Source organism: Purpureocillium takamizusanense, chromosome 4, assembly GCF_022605165.1.
Source record: "Purpureocillium takamizusanense chromosome 4, complete sequence".
In the NCBI taxonomy this organism is placed as follows: Eukaryota; Fungi; Ascomycota; class Sordariomycetes; order Hypocreales; family Ophiocordycipitaceae; genus Purpureocillium; species Purpureocillium takamizusanense.
In genome coordinates this window covers 2501609-2517309 of record NC_063071.1, presented here as the reverse complement: position 1 = coordinate 2517309, position 15701 = coordinate 2501609, and the positions used below count along the sequence as shown (strand labels likewise).

At 51.6% G+C, this 15701-nt stretch overlaps 5 protein-coding genes across 5 annotated transcripts; 3 read left to right on the top strand and 2 right to left on the bottom strand.

The window, feature by feature from the left end:
- Window positions 1-65: 65 nt before the first annotated feature.
- On the bottom strand, window positions 66-1341 carry JDV02_005404 (uncharacterized protein). Its single transcript, XM_047986700.1, has one exon. It carries the CDS (start codon window positions 1199-1201, stop codon window positions 194-196), a length of 1008 nt encoding a protein of 335 aa, XP_047842683.1. The 5' UTR covers window positions 1202-1341; the 3' UTR covers window positions 66-193.
- Window positions 1342-1495: 154 nt separating this feature from the next.
- RPT5 (26S proteasome regulatory subunit 6A) lies at window positions 1496-4252 on the top strand. Its single transcript, XM_047986699.1, has 5 exons — window positions 1496-2265; window positions 2337-2752; window positions 2859-3493; window positions 3553-4174; window positions 4224-4252. The coding sequence occupies exons 1-4, from the start codon at window positions 1961-1963 to the stop codon at window positions 3571-3573; spliced, it is 1377 nt and encodes a 458-aa protein (XP_047842682.1). The 5' UTR covers window positions 1496-1960; the 3' UTR covers window positions 3574-4174; window positions 4224-4252.
- Window positions 4253-7825: 3573 nt separating this feature from the next.
- JDV02_005402 (uncharacterized protein) lies at window positions 7826-10874 on the top strand. The gene is made up of 3 exons (XM_047986698.1): window positions 7826-8765; window positions 8840-9202; window positions 9279-10874. The coding sequence occupies exons 1-3, from the start codon at window positions 8681-8683 to the stop codon at window positions 10487-10489; spliced, it is 1659 nt and encodes a 552-aa protein (XP_047842681.1). The 5' UTR covers window positions 7826-8680; the 3' UTR covers window positions 10490-10874.
- Window positions 10875-11036: 162 nt separating this feature from the next.
- JDV02_005401 (uncharacterized protein) lies at window positions 11037-12228 on the top strand (the record flags this gene model as incomplete). Its single annotated transcript, XM_047986697.1, has 3 exons — window positions 11037-11081; window positions 11200-11698; window positions 11771-12228. The coding sequence occupies 3 exons, from the start codon at window positions 11037-11039 to the stop codon at window positions 12226-12228; spliced, it is 1002 nt and encodes a 333-aa protein (XP_047842680.1).
- A 101-nt stretch (window positions 12229-12329) lies between these two features.
- ERB1 (Ribosome biogenesis protein erb1) lies at window positions 12330-14973 on the bottom strand. Its single transcript, XM_047986696.1, has 2 exons — window positions 14137-14973; window positions 12330-14057 (listed from the first exon to the last, which is right to left on the bottom strand). Exons 1-2 carry the CDS (start codon window positions 14791-14793, stop codon window positions 12432-12434), a joined length of 2283 nt encoding a protein of 760 aa, XP_047842679.1. The 5' UTR covers window positions 14794-14973; the 3' UTR covers window positions 12330-12431.
- Between the last annotated feature and the right edge of the window lie 728 nt (window positions 14974-15701).

Here is a 15701-nt window from a genome sequence, read left to right as displayed (position 1 = left end):
CGTCGCGTTAGTAACATGCTTTAGACAAGACGAAAAGAACACCTTGCCCTGGAGATGCTGTGTTGTGACAATCGCGCGGCCTCGTCCCCTACATTATGCTTAAGTATATCTAGTTTCATTTATACACGAACTGTCACACATCTTGATCTATCCATTACAATATCGTCACACCACAAGCCGGCCAAGGCCACTCTCATGATTTTGGCACATCCTCCAGCTGGCTCTTGCGCCCTTCCAGGGTCAGCCACAAATTCCTGCTGCCGCCTTCCAGAGCATTCGTGATACCCAAACCCGCGCCCTGGAGGAGAGCAACAAGTTGAGCGCGCAGCCCATCCATGCCGCCCTCAATGCCGCCCACCCGAGTGACGCCAGCCTGGTCAAAAACCTTGCCTTCTATCCGCCCACCAATGAGTAGCAGCTTAGCCAAGCCGTTTTGACAGGTCGGATCGTGGTAGCCCGGGTTCTTCTTTCTCGTCGGCGCCGGAAACTTGCCCGGAATCGGTGCAAGGACGCTCAACGCAGCAGCCAGATGGGCTGGGGAGACGGCTGGCATCACGAGAGAGGCCAACGGACCAACCATGAGCGGCTCGATTTGCGCGTACATAGAATCGATGGGGATCTCGGTTTTACGGAGTGTCTCGTACGCCGCTCGCGACAAGTCGTGCACGAGCGGGCCACGCTCTGTTCGCGCCGTGAGGGCCGACGCCGCTGCCGCTGTTGGGTCGTAGAATTCGACGATCTTCAAAGCCACATCGAACATGTTGGTGCGCAAAACCTGGAGTTGAACTCGTGGAGAGAGGTCCATCGACACCGTCCCGTCCATAGCGACAGGGGTTGGGACAGCGGCCAAGGCCTTTTTGAGCTCACGCCTCACCGCCGCCCATTCCACCGCCGTCAAGTTGCTATGCTGGAAGAACAGAACAAGGGGCGTCGTTCGTAATAGCGACGTGTACGTCCGAATAAGTTGGCTCTTCCTGGTATCGATTGGTCTCGCGCTCGGTGGCTTTGTGGCCGGTGCGTAGTCGACAGGCTGCAGTCCCGCATGTGTCGAAGAAGCCGAAGCCACCTGTGTTGATAAACCAGTGCCCGTACAGAACCCTCGAGAGGCACAAGCGGCCCAGGAGCTTCTGATTGTTGCCGTCCGCTTGCGAGCCAGCTGCCTTAAGCAAGGCCCTGCGGAATGACCTAGTCCTCGTACCATAGCTGCAGGAATTTAGCACTCGTTTGAGAAAGAGTCCGATTCAATTCGTCTCTCTACCTCGTTTTGCGCCGACGCAGATCGCGGCGGTGGAACAGGCCGATTGCGCCGTTTCATGCAGGCACAGAGAGGCAAAGAGAGACTTGACAGGGTCCATCAACATAATTCTGAGCGCATCTCCTCTGCGAGCCATGTCGGATCAAAGTGGGGCCGCACCGAGAACAAAGCCTCTCACGTCCACCACCAGACCGCCAGTGTGGCTGGAGAGTACCCGAGCTTGCGACCTTTTGAAGTCCTTTTCGCAACCAAATGGTATGGCATCAGTACATCATAGGTTAGCCTGTCGCAAGTATAGCGATGTGTTCCATTTCTCCCCGCCACACTTAACTGAGGCAGGCACGATTAGCACAATCTCAATTGCCACTACTACGTGCTCCAACAGTGGAGGCTGGTGCTCCGGGATTGCGCACCCTGCTCACTGCCTAAGGTCCAGCCTGAGGTACCTTCGTTGGCTCATTACCTTACTACCTTACCTAGTCGTCTGGCATGCAACATTGCCGCTCGGCCTCACCCTGCCCACACCACGGCAATCCAACCGTCAATTTCATCGCTGCCTTCGTCATCGCAACTGTTGAATTCCTTAACCCACACGGAGGCTTTTTCTCTCCTCCGCAGCACTCTTTGAGCAACGCGCAGCTGCTCCCTTGCTCATCCCCATCCCGACCTTAGAAGCTTGTGGGCGAGTCCGACTCTGCTGGCACCATGTCGACACTCGAGGAGCTTGACGATCTCGACCGCCGGGACAAAGACGATCGCAAGCGAGACGGCGGCCGGGAAGACGACCAGAACAATGGCAAAGATGGCGATGAGGTCATGAAGGACAAGGACGAGGATGATATCCTCGATGACGAGATTCGAGGCCTCAGCACCCAAGACATCCAAACGCGGAAGCGACTACTCGAAAATGATTCACGGATCATGAAGAGCGAGCTATCTCGGCTATCACACGAGAAGGCAGCCATGGGTGAAAAGATCAAGGACAACGTGGACAAGATTGCCAACAACAGGTATGCTTTTAGTTCTTCGGCCGTCTGATGAGCTGTGTCGGGAACGCGTGATGGCTAACGGTAGTCAATAGGCAACTGCCCTACCTCGTCGGAAACGTCGTCGAGCTGCTTGACCTAGACCCTACTGCTGAATCATCCGAGGAGGGTGCCAACATCGACTTGGATGCTACGAGGGTGGGCAAGTCGGCCGTCATCAAGACCTCGACCCGGCAAACCATCTTCCTCCCGCTCATCGGCCTTGTGGATTCGGATAAATTGAAACCCGGCGATCTTATCGGCGTCAACAAGGATTCGTACCTCATTCTCGACACGCTTCCTGCCGAGTACGATAGTAGGGTCAAGGCTATGGAGGTGGACGAAAAGCCGACGGAGCAGTACACTGATGTGGGAGGATTGGATAAGCAGATTGAAGAATTAGTTGAGGCTATCGTGTGGCCCATGAAAGAAGCTGACCGGTTTAAGAAGATTGGCATCAAGGCACCCAAGGGTAAGTGCACGTCCGGCTCTTGTCATGGCCTGGGCCCCGCGCTCTGGGATGCTCGTCAGGTGCTTGAGACACTGTTGAAATAACTGTTCGCTGACCAGGTATACAGGCGCGTTGATGTACGGACCTCCTGGTACAGGCAAGACGCTGTTGGCTAGAGCTTGTGCGGCCCAGACGGATGCGACGTTCCTAAAGCTGGCCGGACCTCAGCTTGTTCAAATGTTCATCGGTGACGGCGCGAAACTGGTCCGCGACTGTTTTGCACTTGCAAAGGAGAAGGCGCCAGCCATCATCTTCATCGACGAGCTGGACGCGGTAGGCACCAAGCGATTTGATAGCGAAAAGAGCGGCGATCGAGAAGTGCAGCGCACCATGTTGGAGCTTCTTAACCAGCTAGATGGCTTCGCGTCGGACGACCGGATCAAGGTGTTGGCAGCGACGAACAGGGTTGACGTGCTGGACCCGGCCCTTCTGCGTTCTGGGCGATTGGATCGTAAGATCGAGTTCCCGCTGCCAAATGAGGAGGCGCGCGCACAGATTCTCAAGATTCACTCGCGCAAGATGAAGGTCGACCCGGGGGTCAACTGGGGAGAACTGGCGCGCAGCACAGACGAATTCGGCGGAGCCATGCTCAAGGCGGTATGCGTCGAGGCGGGCATGATTGCGCTGCGGTCTGGCAAGAACAAGATTGGACACGAGCACTACGTGGACGCAATTGCCGAAGTACAGGCCAAGAAGAAGGACGTGAGTAACACCAGAAGCGCAGGGGGCGACGAACGCAGTGAGCTGACCACGGTCTACAGACTGTCAACTTTTACGCATGATGCACCGTCATGTTCAGGCGGGCTCCCAGGAGCAAAGGCGTGGGCGGTTGTTGCGCGTGGCGGCAACGGCAAGACGTGGGCAGACATGTGGAGTTTGGGCGGATGCCGCGCCCGCAGACGAGCCTGGCTGCTACGTAGCAGTTGGTCCATAGACGCACGAAGAGTAGACTTTGTAACAATAATAGGCGACCGGGTTCCTGGCGCGGACTGCCCACTTGGTTGCTTCCGAGGCGTTGCTCGGGGCCATATGCATGTTCGTGTTGCGCGCCGTGCCGCCACGCCGCGGCCGACTACCTATCTAACAGCTTCGACGTCACACGTGTTGCGTTGGCGGGACGCTGGCTACCTACCTTACCTATGCAACCAAGTTAGAGACCATGGGAATGGGGTACCCCGAACGCGGCTGTCGTGTGTTGCCTGTTCATGGCTTTCGATCCGGGGGGCTAGATTAGTTGGAAGGTACTAGCCGCCGGAGGTTTTGCTCCCGAACTCGCGTCCTGGCAGGGGGTACCTGGTAGTTACCCCCTACCTTACCTACCTAGGTACTGGCCCGCCCCGTGGAAGCGAAGCCCGAGGCGTCGGGTGCCGTGCGCCGTGCGAGGTACCTACGTATCCTCGTGCCTTACCTAACAGCGCTGACAGGGTGAAAGTCAGTGTTCGTGGCAGTTCCCACCTAAGGCCCTGCTCGGCACGCGCGGTTACGATAACCGGGCTTTTTGAAAAGTGACTTTTTAAGAGGGCATAACTGCAGCAGGGGGGTCAAAGTACCCCTTTTGACCCGTTTTAACCCCTGTCAGCAAGTTATGTATATAAGCTTCGCCGCCTGCCTAATCGGGTCAGCAATTAGATTCTACCGTAGTCTATAGGGGTCTTTTTCGTATAGCTAGTCCGTAATGCCTTTAATATGCCCTTAAATATAGTACTTTTATAATATAGTACTTTTATAACCGTTAGAGATGCCTCCGCGCCGTAGGAACCGGTAGACTACTATTCGTTATATCGATATAGAAGACGGTTAATAGCCTATAAATAGCGCTTTAATTATCGTAAGGGGCGATGCTAACGAAGAGACTACTACTATTACCGCCGACGAAGAGACTATTACCCTTACTGCCGACGAAAAGACTATTACCCCTACCGCCGACGAAAAGATTACTACCCTTACTGAGTCGATAGAAGAGATAGAGTCCTAGGTAATTTCGTAGCTAATTACGTCGAGTAATATAACGAAGCTAAAGATAAAGAAGACTATAGCTAAGGCGCTAGTAAAGCCGCTATAGTATTTATAGAAGCTAGAGATAACGATCTTATTCCTTAAGTACCTATAGGAAGCCTATAATAAGGGTCGTCTTGACTTAGATAAGAATGCCTAGTTAAAGATCGTAATATTAGCGATTATACCTTATTTAAAAGCCCGCTTTCTATTTCTATCTCTTAACTAGACTAAAGACTAGCTACTTAACTATTATCGTAACCTTAAGAAGAAATACTATTACTTCCTATAGATAAGGGATTATTATAGTACTAGCTTAAGCTATAACGAGGATATTAGTCTTATTATAGTAATAAATATATAATAAATAATATATATTAATAAATATCTATAATAGCTTTAGCTTCGAACCCTTAGGTTACCTTAAGCTAGTCTATATAATATAGTATTTTTAAGGAATATGCTATTTAGTAATTATATTATTAAAGCTAGCGATATTAAGGGTATTAAGAGAGTTAACTTAGAAAGTAACGGTAATAATAACGATCCTTTCGCTAATAATAAAGGCGATAATAATACCTTAAGTAGACCGGCGAGGTAGATATCTTTTAATACCTTAACTTAGCCGTTATTATTAATAACGCTAGCGGTATTAATTCGAACGGATATATTATAGTCGGAGGTATCGAGGTTCGAGAGGTTAAAATAGAAGGTAAAGGTAATCTAAGCCTATCGTCGGGTAAAGAAGTTAGCTATTAACTTAGACTTATTAGAGGGCATTACGAGCTTGATAGACTTATTTATTACGTCGATTTATATAGCTGCCTTATTTATAGCTTTAGCGCTTAACCGCAAGCTAGGCGTTAATAACGTTAAGGCTATATTACGAGACTATTAGGTAATACCTAAGGTCTCTCTCGAGTGGTATCTTACCTTTAGCGAGGTTATTACGAAGCCGTTTTATACTATAATATAGAATAGTAATAGAGATAACCTTATAATAAAGAAAAAGCTATTAAATCGATAGCTAAGGCCGGATATAAGCGTTAAAGGAAGTAAGGGCGAAGACCGTAATAAAGCTACTATAGGAGGTATAAATTAAACGTAGCTACCTAGCCGGTAGCTACCTATTATAATACCCGTTTTTTAACTATTGTTATAATGCCGCCTTTAATACCTTTACTATACCTTATTTTCTTCCTCCTATATTATAATAACTATTACTATATATACCTTTATTTATCGTTACTTAAGCTATCGAAATATCTTTGCCTTATAGCCTATATCTCCTTTACTATTATATCGCGTAGCTTTAATATAATCTTACTATTTAGCTAGTTAATAGCCTCTTTTTATAACTATTATAAATCGTTATTTAAACCGCCCCTTAAATAAAGTATCTTTATCTCTATCGACCTAAATAAAGTTCGAGAGCCCTATAATAATATATATGATATATATTTAATCTTAAAAGCGGTATTTAGATAGGTTCTTCTTAATAATCTTCTACTTATACTTTAATTAACCGAATGCCTACTCGATAATAACCTAAATAGAGGTATAATAAAGATTAAAGAGCTCTCGGCTATCTTAAGGTTTATTACTGCTTTAACGATCTTAATTATCGAGATAATAACGAATTCTAACTAACGGTATAATAATAGCCCTTTAGTTTATAAAGCTAGAGTCGCTAAGATAATAACGACTTTAAGGTACTTTAAAGCTTATACTTATTGCGAGACTATAAAGAAATATATTATTTATACTTCCCTCGACGCTAGCTAATATATACGTAAAAGTTCCGTTAAGTAAAATAGCTATTAATATATTTTAAGTAAAGTTGCCTTTTCGATTATAAAACCGGCGTTAATACTACCTTTTAATATATACCGCTATTAGGGTGCTATTAATAGCCCTAATATAATTAATAAAAGCGTAATGCTTTAAGTTCCTCGCGATCTTAAGAGATATAAAGCTATCTAGCGATAGCTTTACGAACCTTATATATAATACCCTTATCGCTTTAAGTATAATATAGAAAATAGTCGATATAGTACTTTTAGCGATACTAAAGAACTTAGCTATAACCCTTTACGTCTTGCCTTATATATAAACGAATAGAAAGATTAAGACCTTTATATTTAATGTCTAATATCGTAAGCCTTTAAGCTTAGTATTTTATTATAGCTATTAATAGAGCTTTTAGAAGGTATCTAGATATATACGAAAGAGCTCGAAAAACTAGTCCTCTAGACCGTTAATAAAGGTATTAATATACTCTTAAGCTATAGCCGGGCCGCTAGCGTTAAGGACCTAACGATCCTCGCTTAATAAAGGCTTTATATTAACGATAGTTAATAGAGCTATAACGCTAATAAATAAGGCTAAAAGAGCTATTAGGAAAGTAAGCCTATAATATTATTAATAACGTTACTATTATAGAGATATTATAACGACGCCGACCCCCCTCGTTATAGCTAATTTTATAGCTAATAATAGATTTTACCGCTTTACTGCGTTAAAAACGATAGATTCTACCGCTCTACCGTATTAAAAACGAAAGCCCTATATTTAATTAGTCTTAAAGACGGCCTTTATCTTATAATACCCTCTTATGCCCTCGAATATATATATAAAATATACTAAACGCGCTCGAGACCTCGATATATCGCGTCTCTAACCGGGGCGCAGTTAAGAAAGCCATTTTTTAAAACCGCGCCGCGGCGCGGTTATAAGAAATGCCCGGTTATAATAACCGCGATCTATAAAAGTATCTTTTTTAGGTATAGTTGCTAAGACATTACGATAAAATAGGTAAAGCGGCAAAGGGTACATTAAGACGCTTGCATAAATCATGACCCTGGTCGATTCTGCTCAACAGGGCAATTTTGGGTGGCCAAAAGAGGATAAGGGCGATTTTTCATTTTATCTGCGTCTAAAATTTCCCTCAACCGGGGCGCGGTTATTATAACCGCGGCGTGCCGAGCAGGGCATAAGGACCAGCTGCAGCTCAGGTGGTTTGGCTCAAATCAGGCTCATCACACTACGTCATTGTGGCGGCAGCTTGGAGCTCTGGGTCTGGAATGAAGACGGCAAGAGCGCGGCTTCTGGAAAAGCTCTCCTCTACGACGTCGGCAGCTCTCGTCCAGTTTCCAAGGAGCAAAAACGAAGAAAGAAAGAAAAAAAATGGCAAAAATGACACCCAAAATAAAAACAAACGCAGTCTCGGTCGCGACCTTGACAAGCTTGGGGAGAGACGAGCTGCTTGCTCCGAGTCCGAGACCTTAGCACAGTCTCTGCGCCGCTTCCCTGCCTTTACGGCCAAGCAGGTAAAGTTAGGATTTTTTTTGGGGTCTTTTAGCGCACGCCAACTCGGGAATTGCGTGCGTAGGTGGCCGGATGGATCGAGATGCGGGGACGGGATCGATGGCAGTGACGAGGTTGGGTTGTCACCAGGCGGCACATTCCAGCCACGGCCACGCTCCGGTGACGACATGGACCTGCGCAGTCTACGGCAAGTACAGGTACCGGTCTGGAGCTGCCTCACACATTCGAGCCCACCGCCGAGCTAGGAAATGCTGGATGGCAGAGCACCCGGGGTGCATTGAAGCAGCAGGGCGGGCAACCCGTCAGGTACCTGCACTTGCACCAACACGGCCATGTCATGGGTAAAGTAGGACTCGAGGCGTCTACATCGTCGTCATCGCCCGTCACGCTTCTCCCTCCGCTGCGACACTCTAAACACCCCTTTGCTTTCTCGCTCCGTTTTCCTCTACCGACTCTGCTTTCGCCCGTTGCAACCAAACCCTCCCGCCAACTGTCAATAGTTCTCCAGCGACTCCCCTTTGCAAAACGTCCAACAAATCTGCCTTTGACCGACGGTTCACCATCACCATGCGGTGCCTCGCCTCCATCTTGACGGCAGGCCTAGCTGCCTCTGGTGTCGTCGCCAGCAGCTGGTTCCCGGGATCCAAGGCTGGTTCGTGGGCTCCCTTCGTCTTCTGAACAAATCTTTTTTCTGTTTCCAAAGTAGTAACTGACCGCGTCGCGCAGTCTACAACAAGTGGCATGAGACGGAACTTGAGCGCTGGCTGTCCGACCATGACGTTCCCTACCCGACACCAGCTGACCGCAAGGACCTGGAGTCGCTTGTCGAGAAGAACTGGAACGATCTCATCATTGAGCCGTACAGCAAATGGGACACTGCCCAGCTCAGCTCCTACCTCAAGGCTCGGGGCAAGGATGCAAAATCCGACGCCGACGACGCAAAGGACAGCCTCATCTCTCAGGTCAAGGCGAACTGGTACGAGACCGAGGATGCCACTCAGAATGGCTGGGCCAATGTCAAGGACTGGATCCTCGACACGTGGACCGAGAGCCAGCTCAAGTCGTTTTGCGACAAGCATGGCATTCCGGGTAAGTGGCCTTGTTCACGCTGTAGCGATCGGCTCCGCGTTTGCCGCTAATCAAGACCACTGGGCATCGTGAGCAGTCCCTCAGCCGCGACACCGTGACACCGTCCTCCAGAAGGCTCGGTCGGCCTACGAGACGGCGGCGAAGAAGGCTGGCGAAACTGCCTCCTATCCTGGCAATTGGCTCTACGCCACCTGGTCCGAATCTGACCTCAAGTCTTGGTTGGACACGCATGGATTCCCAGCCCCCCAGCCATCGACTCGCGACAAGCTCATTGCTTCGGTCCGCCGTAACTCTAGGCTGGCGTATCTGAACGCCCAGAGACAGGCTGCTAGCGCCACCGCCAGCGCCCAAGCCGCATATGCTACGCTTACCGACATGATCATTGATGCTTGGAGCGAGTCTCAGCTCAAAGAATTTGCCGACAAGAACGGCATTCCGGTTCCCCAAGGCACCCGGATCAATGAGCTCCGCGCCCTTCTCCGCAAGCACCGTGCCGAGTTCCTCGGAGACACCATCAACGCCAGTGCCAAGTCGGCCTTTGGTGCCGCCACGTCCAACGCGCGCAACGAATACGCCAAGGCCACTGATAGCGCCTCGCTGGCGGCACAGGATGCCTTCAACCAGGCTATTGGCCTCTGGTCGGAGAGCAGACTCAAGGCATACCTGGATGCCCGAGGCATCCCCGTGCCACAACGGTCGAACACGGACGAGCTCCGTGCACTCGTGCGAAAGCACTCTCACAAGGCGTCGTCAGGCTGGACGGCTTGGACCTTTGATGACTTTTCCCGCAAAAATCTCCAGGAGTATCTGTCCAAGCATGGCGACAAGGCGGCCAAGGCTGCTGCGAGGAAGAAGGATGCGTCCCGCGACGAGCTTGTCAAGGCCGCTCAGTCAGCCTACTCGTCGGCATCTACTGCCGGCGGTGCGACGTACGCCTCGGCGACCAGCTATCTCTCGTCAGCTACTGCCGCCGCCAAAGGCGACGCTTTTGACTCGTGGTCGCACTCGGATCTCAAGGCGTACCTCGACAGCTACGGTGTGCCCGTACCACAGGGGTCCAAGATAGACGAGCTCAAGGCCCTGGCACGTAGGCAATCGACGTACTTCAAGCACGGGACATCGTCCCCTGGCGGTACTATTTTTGCTAAGATTGAAGAGACGGCGAGAGAGGGCTGGAACTGGATCTCTCATCAGCTGAATCTAGGCAGCCAAGCTGCCCAGAAAAAGGCTGCCGAGGCCGAGGCTGCGGCCAAGGCCAGGGCCAAGGAGGCTAGAGAGGAGCTGTGAAGAGCAGGGGGGAATCAAGCTTGTTTGGGAGGCGATGTTCGCGAGCACGTGCTCTCGAGATTACAGAGCCTTCGGACGAGTGAAAAGGGTCGTATCCTCTAGGACTTTTTCTACCATGGTGTGCGTTGCTTCACTTGCGATGCTGGCGTGAGATGCGTGTCATCCGAGGATAGAGGGACTTTGTTGACCGAAACTTGGATCCGAAAATGTCACCAAGTTCCCGTGTTTCAAATGGGAAAAAAAAAAGTATGAATGAGAAACAGGTCCTTGATGAATGGCGAGCATGCCCCAATGAGACCAGAATGTGACACGGGCAGGTGGTTTGGCGCCGCGCAATCTGTAGGTAGGTTGTAAAGGTTGTCGAACGCGGCCCACAACAGCGGGCAACCGAGCTGCGCTGCTCCGTCCTGTCAGTGCGTTTCTCAACCGCCACGACTCCCGTCCCTTCTTCACTCACTCCGTCGGTGTCAATCACATCTAAACGCACATGACTTGTCCTGCACATTCAAGAGGCCTCTGCGCGGCACTGCTCCATTAAGATATCACCATGGAGGAGGTGACCAGTAGACACTTTTTTCGCCACGGCAAAGAGGTGAGTGCATGCCTCTCATCCCTCTCCTCCTCCATGGGGCTGGCTCTCGCAGCTATCGCGGGCCCTGAAATGTAGCCCATGGTGACTGGCCCACTGTCGATAACCCCGTGCCCTCTAGCAATACGCCCACGAGCGCGACGACTGTCACTGGTGCCAGCTGCGACACTTCCCGACAGATGGCAATGCTCCCGTCACCATTGTGAACGAAGTGGACGACCAGGCCCTCCCACGGGGCTTTCGCTTCATCAACAGCAACGTCCTTGGCGACGGCGTCAGGCCAGCTGATGTGAGCTTTCGCAGCGGCTGCGATTGCCTTGACTCGACCAGTTGCCAGTTCGCAGGCTGCCAGTGCCTTGCTGAGCTCGACGAGGAGAACGATAGCGACGACGGCAGCGATCATGACGAGGATGCTGTCGATGCCCCGAGGAGGAAAACGTACGCCTACCACATGCATGGCGCCAAGGCTGGCCTTCTCAGGTCGAGACTTCACAACTCCAAGGTCCCGCTCTACGAGTGCCACCAAGGCTGCTCTTGTACGACCGACTGCCCCAACCGGGTAGTCGAACGTGGCCGAGCTGTCCCGTTGCAGATCTTCCGGACCACCGACCGTGGATGGGGTATGTAATAAGACAGCGGAGCAGTGCAGCCTCGAAACGTCCCCTTGAGTCTGACACGGCGCCGGGTTGTAGGTGTCCGGTCCCAGGAAGCCCTTAAGAAGGGACAGTTTGTGGACCGATACGTCGGCGAGATCATCACGTCCGCCGAGGCTGACCGCCGGCGTGACGCTGCCGCCGTGTCTCAGCGCAAGGACGTGTACCTGTTTGCGCTCGATAAGTTTACTCACCCGGGCTCGCTCGATCCGCGCCTTCGAGGGCCGCCTTTGGAAGTGGATGGCGAATTCATGTCAGGCCCGACACGCTTCATCAACCATTCATGTGACCCCAATCTGCGAATCTTCGCCCGTGTCGGCGACCATGCCGACAAGCACTTGCATGACCTAGCGCTCTTTGCCATTCGGGATATTCAGCGGGGCGAAGAGCTGACTTTTGACTACGTCGATGGAGTGTCCCAGGATCCTGACGACGAACAAGACGGGATGACGCCATGCCTGTGCGGGAGCTCCAAATGTAGGGGCTATCTGTGGTGAAGGGCGGCGACCCAGCTGTTTAAAGGCCACAATTGTGCCAGCAGGGCTGGGAAAGACTGCCGCCAGATTGCACACATCACGCTGCCAAGTATAGCGGCCGGGGCGGCTCTCATAATTTCTCCCATGTTACATGATCTACCACGCCCCCGCTGGCATCTACAGTGCCGGCATCGGCATGACCGCCTCGGCCCCATGCCCGTTCTTCATGTCCATAGTCTGCATGTACCATCGGCTCCAGCGCTCAGGCACCAGGGATGCTTGGGGTGCCAGTCTACATCGAGCACTCCCAGCTTGTTGACAACGGTGTGTCCCCGAAGCATCTTGACAGGGACGATAGTGGCACTTTCCATTAAGTCGCTCACGACCTTGCCGTGGAATACCTGCAAAGTTCCGTCGTCGCTTGCATCAGCGAATAACGGCAACGCCCGGTGGTACTTGACCGAGCGAATGGCTTGCCCGTGGAACCTCATCGTCTTGTACGGCCGACTAGATAGGTCCAGGTCGTGCCACAAAAGCCGACGGTCGTAGGACCCAACGATGAGATTGTCCCCGCCGGAATGGACATCGAACGACGAAATCCAGCGCGCGCCAGGCTGGATCACTTTGACAAGCTCCTGCCTTTGCAAGTCGTAGCAGCGAATCATGCGCTGGGTGGCGACGAAGAAGAGCGGCCGAGACGGGTGAAACTGAGCCGTCTGAGCTAGGCCCGGTAGGCGGCGGAAGGGGATCTGGCTGAGGTGTTTTGATATGGTGTGAATTGCAACGGAGCTTCGCTGCCCTGTGGGGGAGACCGAGCAGAGGAAGTCGCCGCGCCTGTGCCAGTTGAGAGTCTTGATCGCCGCCCTAACGGTTATCTTCAGGAGAACACCAGCCTCCTCTAGCTTAGACCCAGGTCTTGACCACCGAGCCGTGGGCTCCTTGTTCCCGTTGGTGGCCAGATTAGTACCGCCATTGGCGGCATAACCAAAGCCAGCATCCAGCACATCGCGGCTCGACTTGTCGACAGCGTCGCTGCATAGAGGCGGAACCATGAGATAGATGTCTTCACCGGCCGCAGCAGCGAGAATGAAGGACTCCCTGCCCGGTCGCCACCTCACTACATCCACAGGTTCCTCAGATGGGAGCTTCACGGTCCAATCTTGATGGCCATTGAGCGTCCAGACCCGAACGGTGCCATCGTCACCGCCTGAGGCAACCCATTCACCATCAGGGCTAAATGCAGCCGAACGCACGCGGCCCTCATGGCCCCTGTATATGGTTTGGCAGACAGTTGGGAACGGCTTCAAGTCCTCTGGTCGAGGAAGCTTGGGAAGCAAGGAACTGGGGTCAATGTTGAGTCGGTTCTTCCGGATGCGTGGAGCGAGGTAAAGGTCCAGGCATCGCTCGAATCGCTCTTTGACGAACGAGCCATAGCCAGGAACCTTACGCAACGAGTCATATTTGTTCGCAAGGTATTCTTTCTCGCGGTCTTCAGGGTCGGCGGTCTCCCACACCCGCCGCTCCTCATTCGTCGGCAGGTATTCCGCCGGGGGGTTGTAGCTGAGGTCATATCCGGGAGGCGCCAGCTTTGGCGCTGGGATGTTCATGACATGAGGATCTTGGGGTTCCTCGTTGGCCCATATGTCATAATATGTTTCCTCCTCGGTCTCTTTCTCCTTCGCGGCTTCTTCGGGCGGCTTGTACGGCAGGATCCGACCTTCGCGTATGGCTCGCACGAGTTGGGCTACGCGCTTGGCTTCATGCTTGGATGGGACAAAACGACGTTTTGGCTCGGGAGCGGCGCTGAGCGGCATCTTCTCTTCGATACTCGTAAAGTACGGAACCAGATCCTGATCGTATGGGGTCAGTTGCCTAGAGATGCTATTGGGGCCTGAAAGAACCGGAAAGGCGGTTTAGGACATAACATACTGGGTACGGGTCGTATCCATCTTCAGGAACCTCTCCCATCTGAAGGCGTCGTAGCAGCTCAAGTTCGTCCTGTGTGAGATTGAGTGGCTTGCCCGTCTGTGGATCGGTAAGACCTGTCCAGCCCTTGGGCAACTCGATGCTGTCCAGGAGAGCGTCGAGAGCCTCTCCGGTGGCCGGGCGCATGATCTTCTTGCCGTTGATGTCGTAGCCGATGTGCGGATAAGAGTCGTAAAAGGAAAGAGGAATATTACCAATCGTGTTTGCGGGCTCTTTAGCATCGCTGTCGTCGCTGTCGTAGACGGGATCAATCTCGGCGTACTCGTAGCGCTCACCGCCATTGGCGTCGGTCGCGATGCGATAATTAGGATTGTTAGCTTTTGTTGGTCCAGCGTCATTGTCCTCGCCGCTTGACGCCTCCTCGTTGACGCTGCTATTTTCTTCATCCTCGTCGTCGCTGAATACGCCGCCGTTCTCATCATCTTCTGACGCAGAAGATGCGACATCTTCAGCCTCGGAAACGCCCTCGAAGGCATCATCCTCACTCTGTGATAAGATATCATCGAGAAGATCCCCGTCAAAGCCATCCTCGCCGAGCTGGGAGGAGACAGTCGCAGCGTCGGAGCCTTTACGCTTGCGCGACGCCATTGGAGGCGTCATTGGAGTCGTGGAAGTCGACCTGCGGAAGCGGACGATGCGTAGTAAGACTGGGTGGCGTCGAACTCCCCCTGATAATGATTGCGAAAGCAATCGATCCAAGGCGATGTGGCCCAGGACTCAAGACGGCGCACAGGGTTTTGTTTCTCTGGCTTAGATGAGAACTCCATCAACTCTGGAGAGTGCTCCGCTGGTGAACTTTTTTTCTCTAGCGTCCTTATCTTATCGCAGACGCTGTCGTTTTTTTTCTGGTCTCGAAGCGGCAAGTGGGGACAATAGGCAAAAGTACATACGAAGTACGTGCTCTCATGTACGCTTAGGATACTACTAAAGGAGGTAGCAGTCCGGTACCCAACCACAATAGTAGGTACCTCTTTCACATTTAAGACCAACTTGTGCACGTACTTCGCGCCTCATCCTATAAAGTAGATACTTATACAGGCCAATACGCAAATAAGGTATTAAGGCATATATTTATGGAGCGGTGCTAAGTATCCCCATGGAGCTGGTCGTACTACTACTCCGGTCTAAATACTTCATTAGTACTAGACTTGCTAAACAGGGCGCCGGATTACGAGGGCATAATCAAGCCTTCACTCATATAAGAATACTTCGTACTTCGTACATGCATTAAAATTTCCGGTGATTGTGGTTCAGCAACGTATTTATTAGGGCGCGATAGCAAGGTAATGCAATTCTAGCCATATTCCAGGTCCGTGTCTATATCAAAATGTCCAGTGGTCCAGACTAACGCCGCTATTGATCGAGCCAATCAACCCGATTGACAACGAGGGAGGAACATCATTCCGTATTACAGCGGCCAAAATCATATCGCCCCTAGCGTCTCCGGCACCGGCGCAAGAACAAAAAGGGAAGCAAAGTCGCTTTGGACAAAGAACTCGGGCAGCTGC

Excerpts from the sequence above, each read along its gene's own strand:
- JDV02_005404 (XM_047986700.1), bottom strand. The coding sequence starts at position 1,201 with ATGGTACGAGGACTAGGTCATTCCGCAGGGCCTTGCTTAAGGCAGCTG.
- RPT5 (XM_047986699.1), top strand. The coding sequence starts at position 1,961 with ATGTCGACACTCGAGGAGCTTGACGATCTCGACCGCCGGGACAAAGAC. Across the intron at positions 2,753-2,858 it reads TGGCATCAAGGCACCCAAGG|GCGCGTTGATGTACGGACCT; the intron begins GTAAGTGCACGT and ends CCAGGTATACAG. Across the intron at positions 3,494-3,552 it reads TACAGGCCAAGAAGAAGGAC|ACTGTCAACTTTTACGCATG; the intron begins GTGAGTAACACC and ends CACGGTCTACAG.
- JDV02_005402 (XM_047986698.1), top strand. The coding sequence starts at position 8,681 with ATGCGGTGCCTCGCCTCCATCTTGACGGCAGGCCTAGCTGCCTCTGGT. Across the intron at positions 8,766-8,839 it reads GTTCCCGGGATCCAAGGCTG|TCTACAACAAGTGGCATGAG; the intron begins GTTCGTGGGCTC and ends CGCGTCGCGCAG. Across the intron at positions 9,203-9,278 it reads CGACAAGCATGGCATTCCGG|TCCCTCAGCCGCGACACCGT; the intron begins GTAAGTGGCCTT and ends CATCGTGAGCAG.
- ERB1 (XM_047986696.1), bottom strand. The coding sequence starts at position 14,793 with ATGACGCCTCCAATGGCGTCGCGCAAGCGTAAAGGCTCCGACGCTGCG. Across the intron at positions 14,058-14,136 it reads ATGGATACGACCCGTACCCA|GATCTGGTTCCGTACTTTAC; the intron begins GTATGTTATGTC and ends CCATACGATCAG.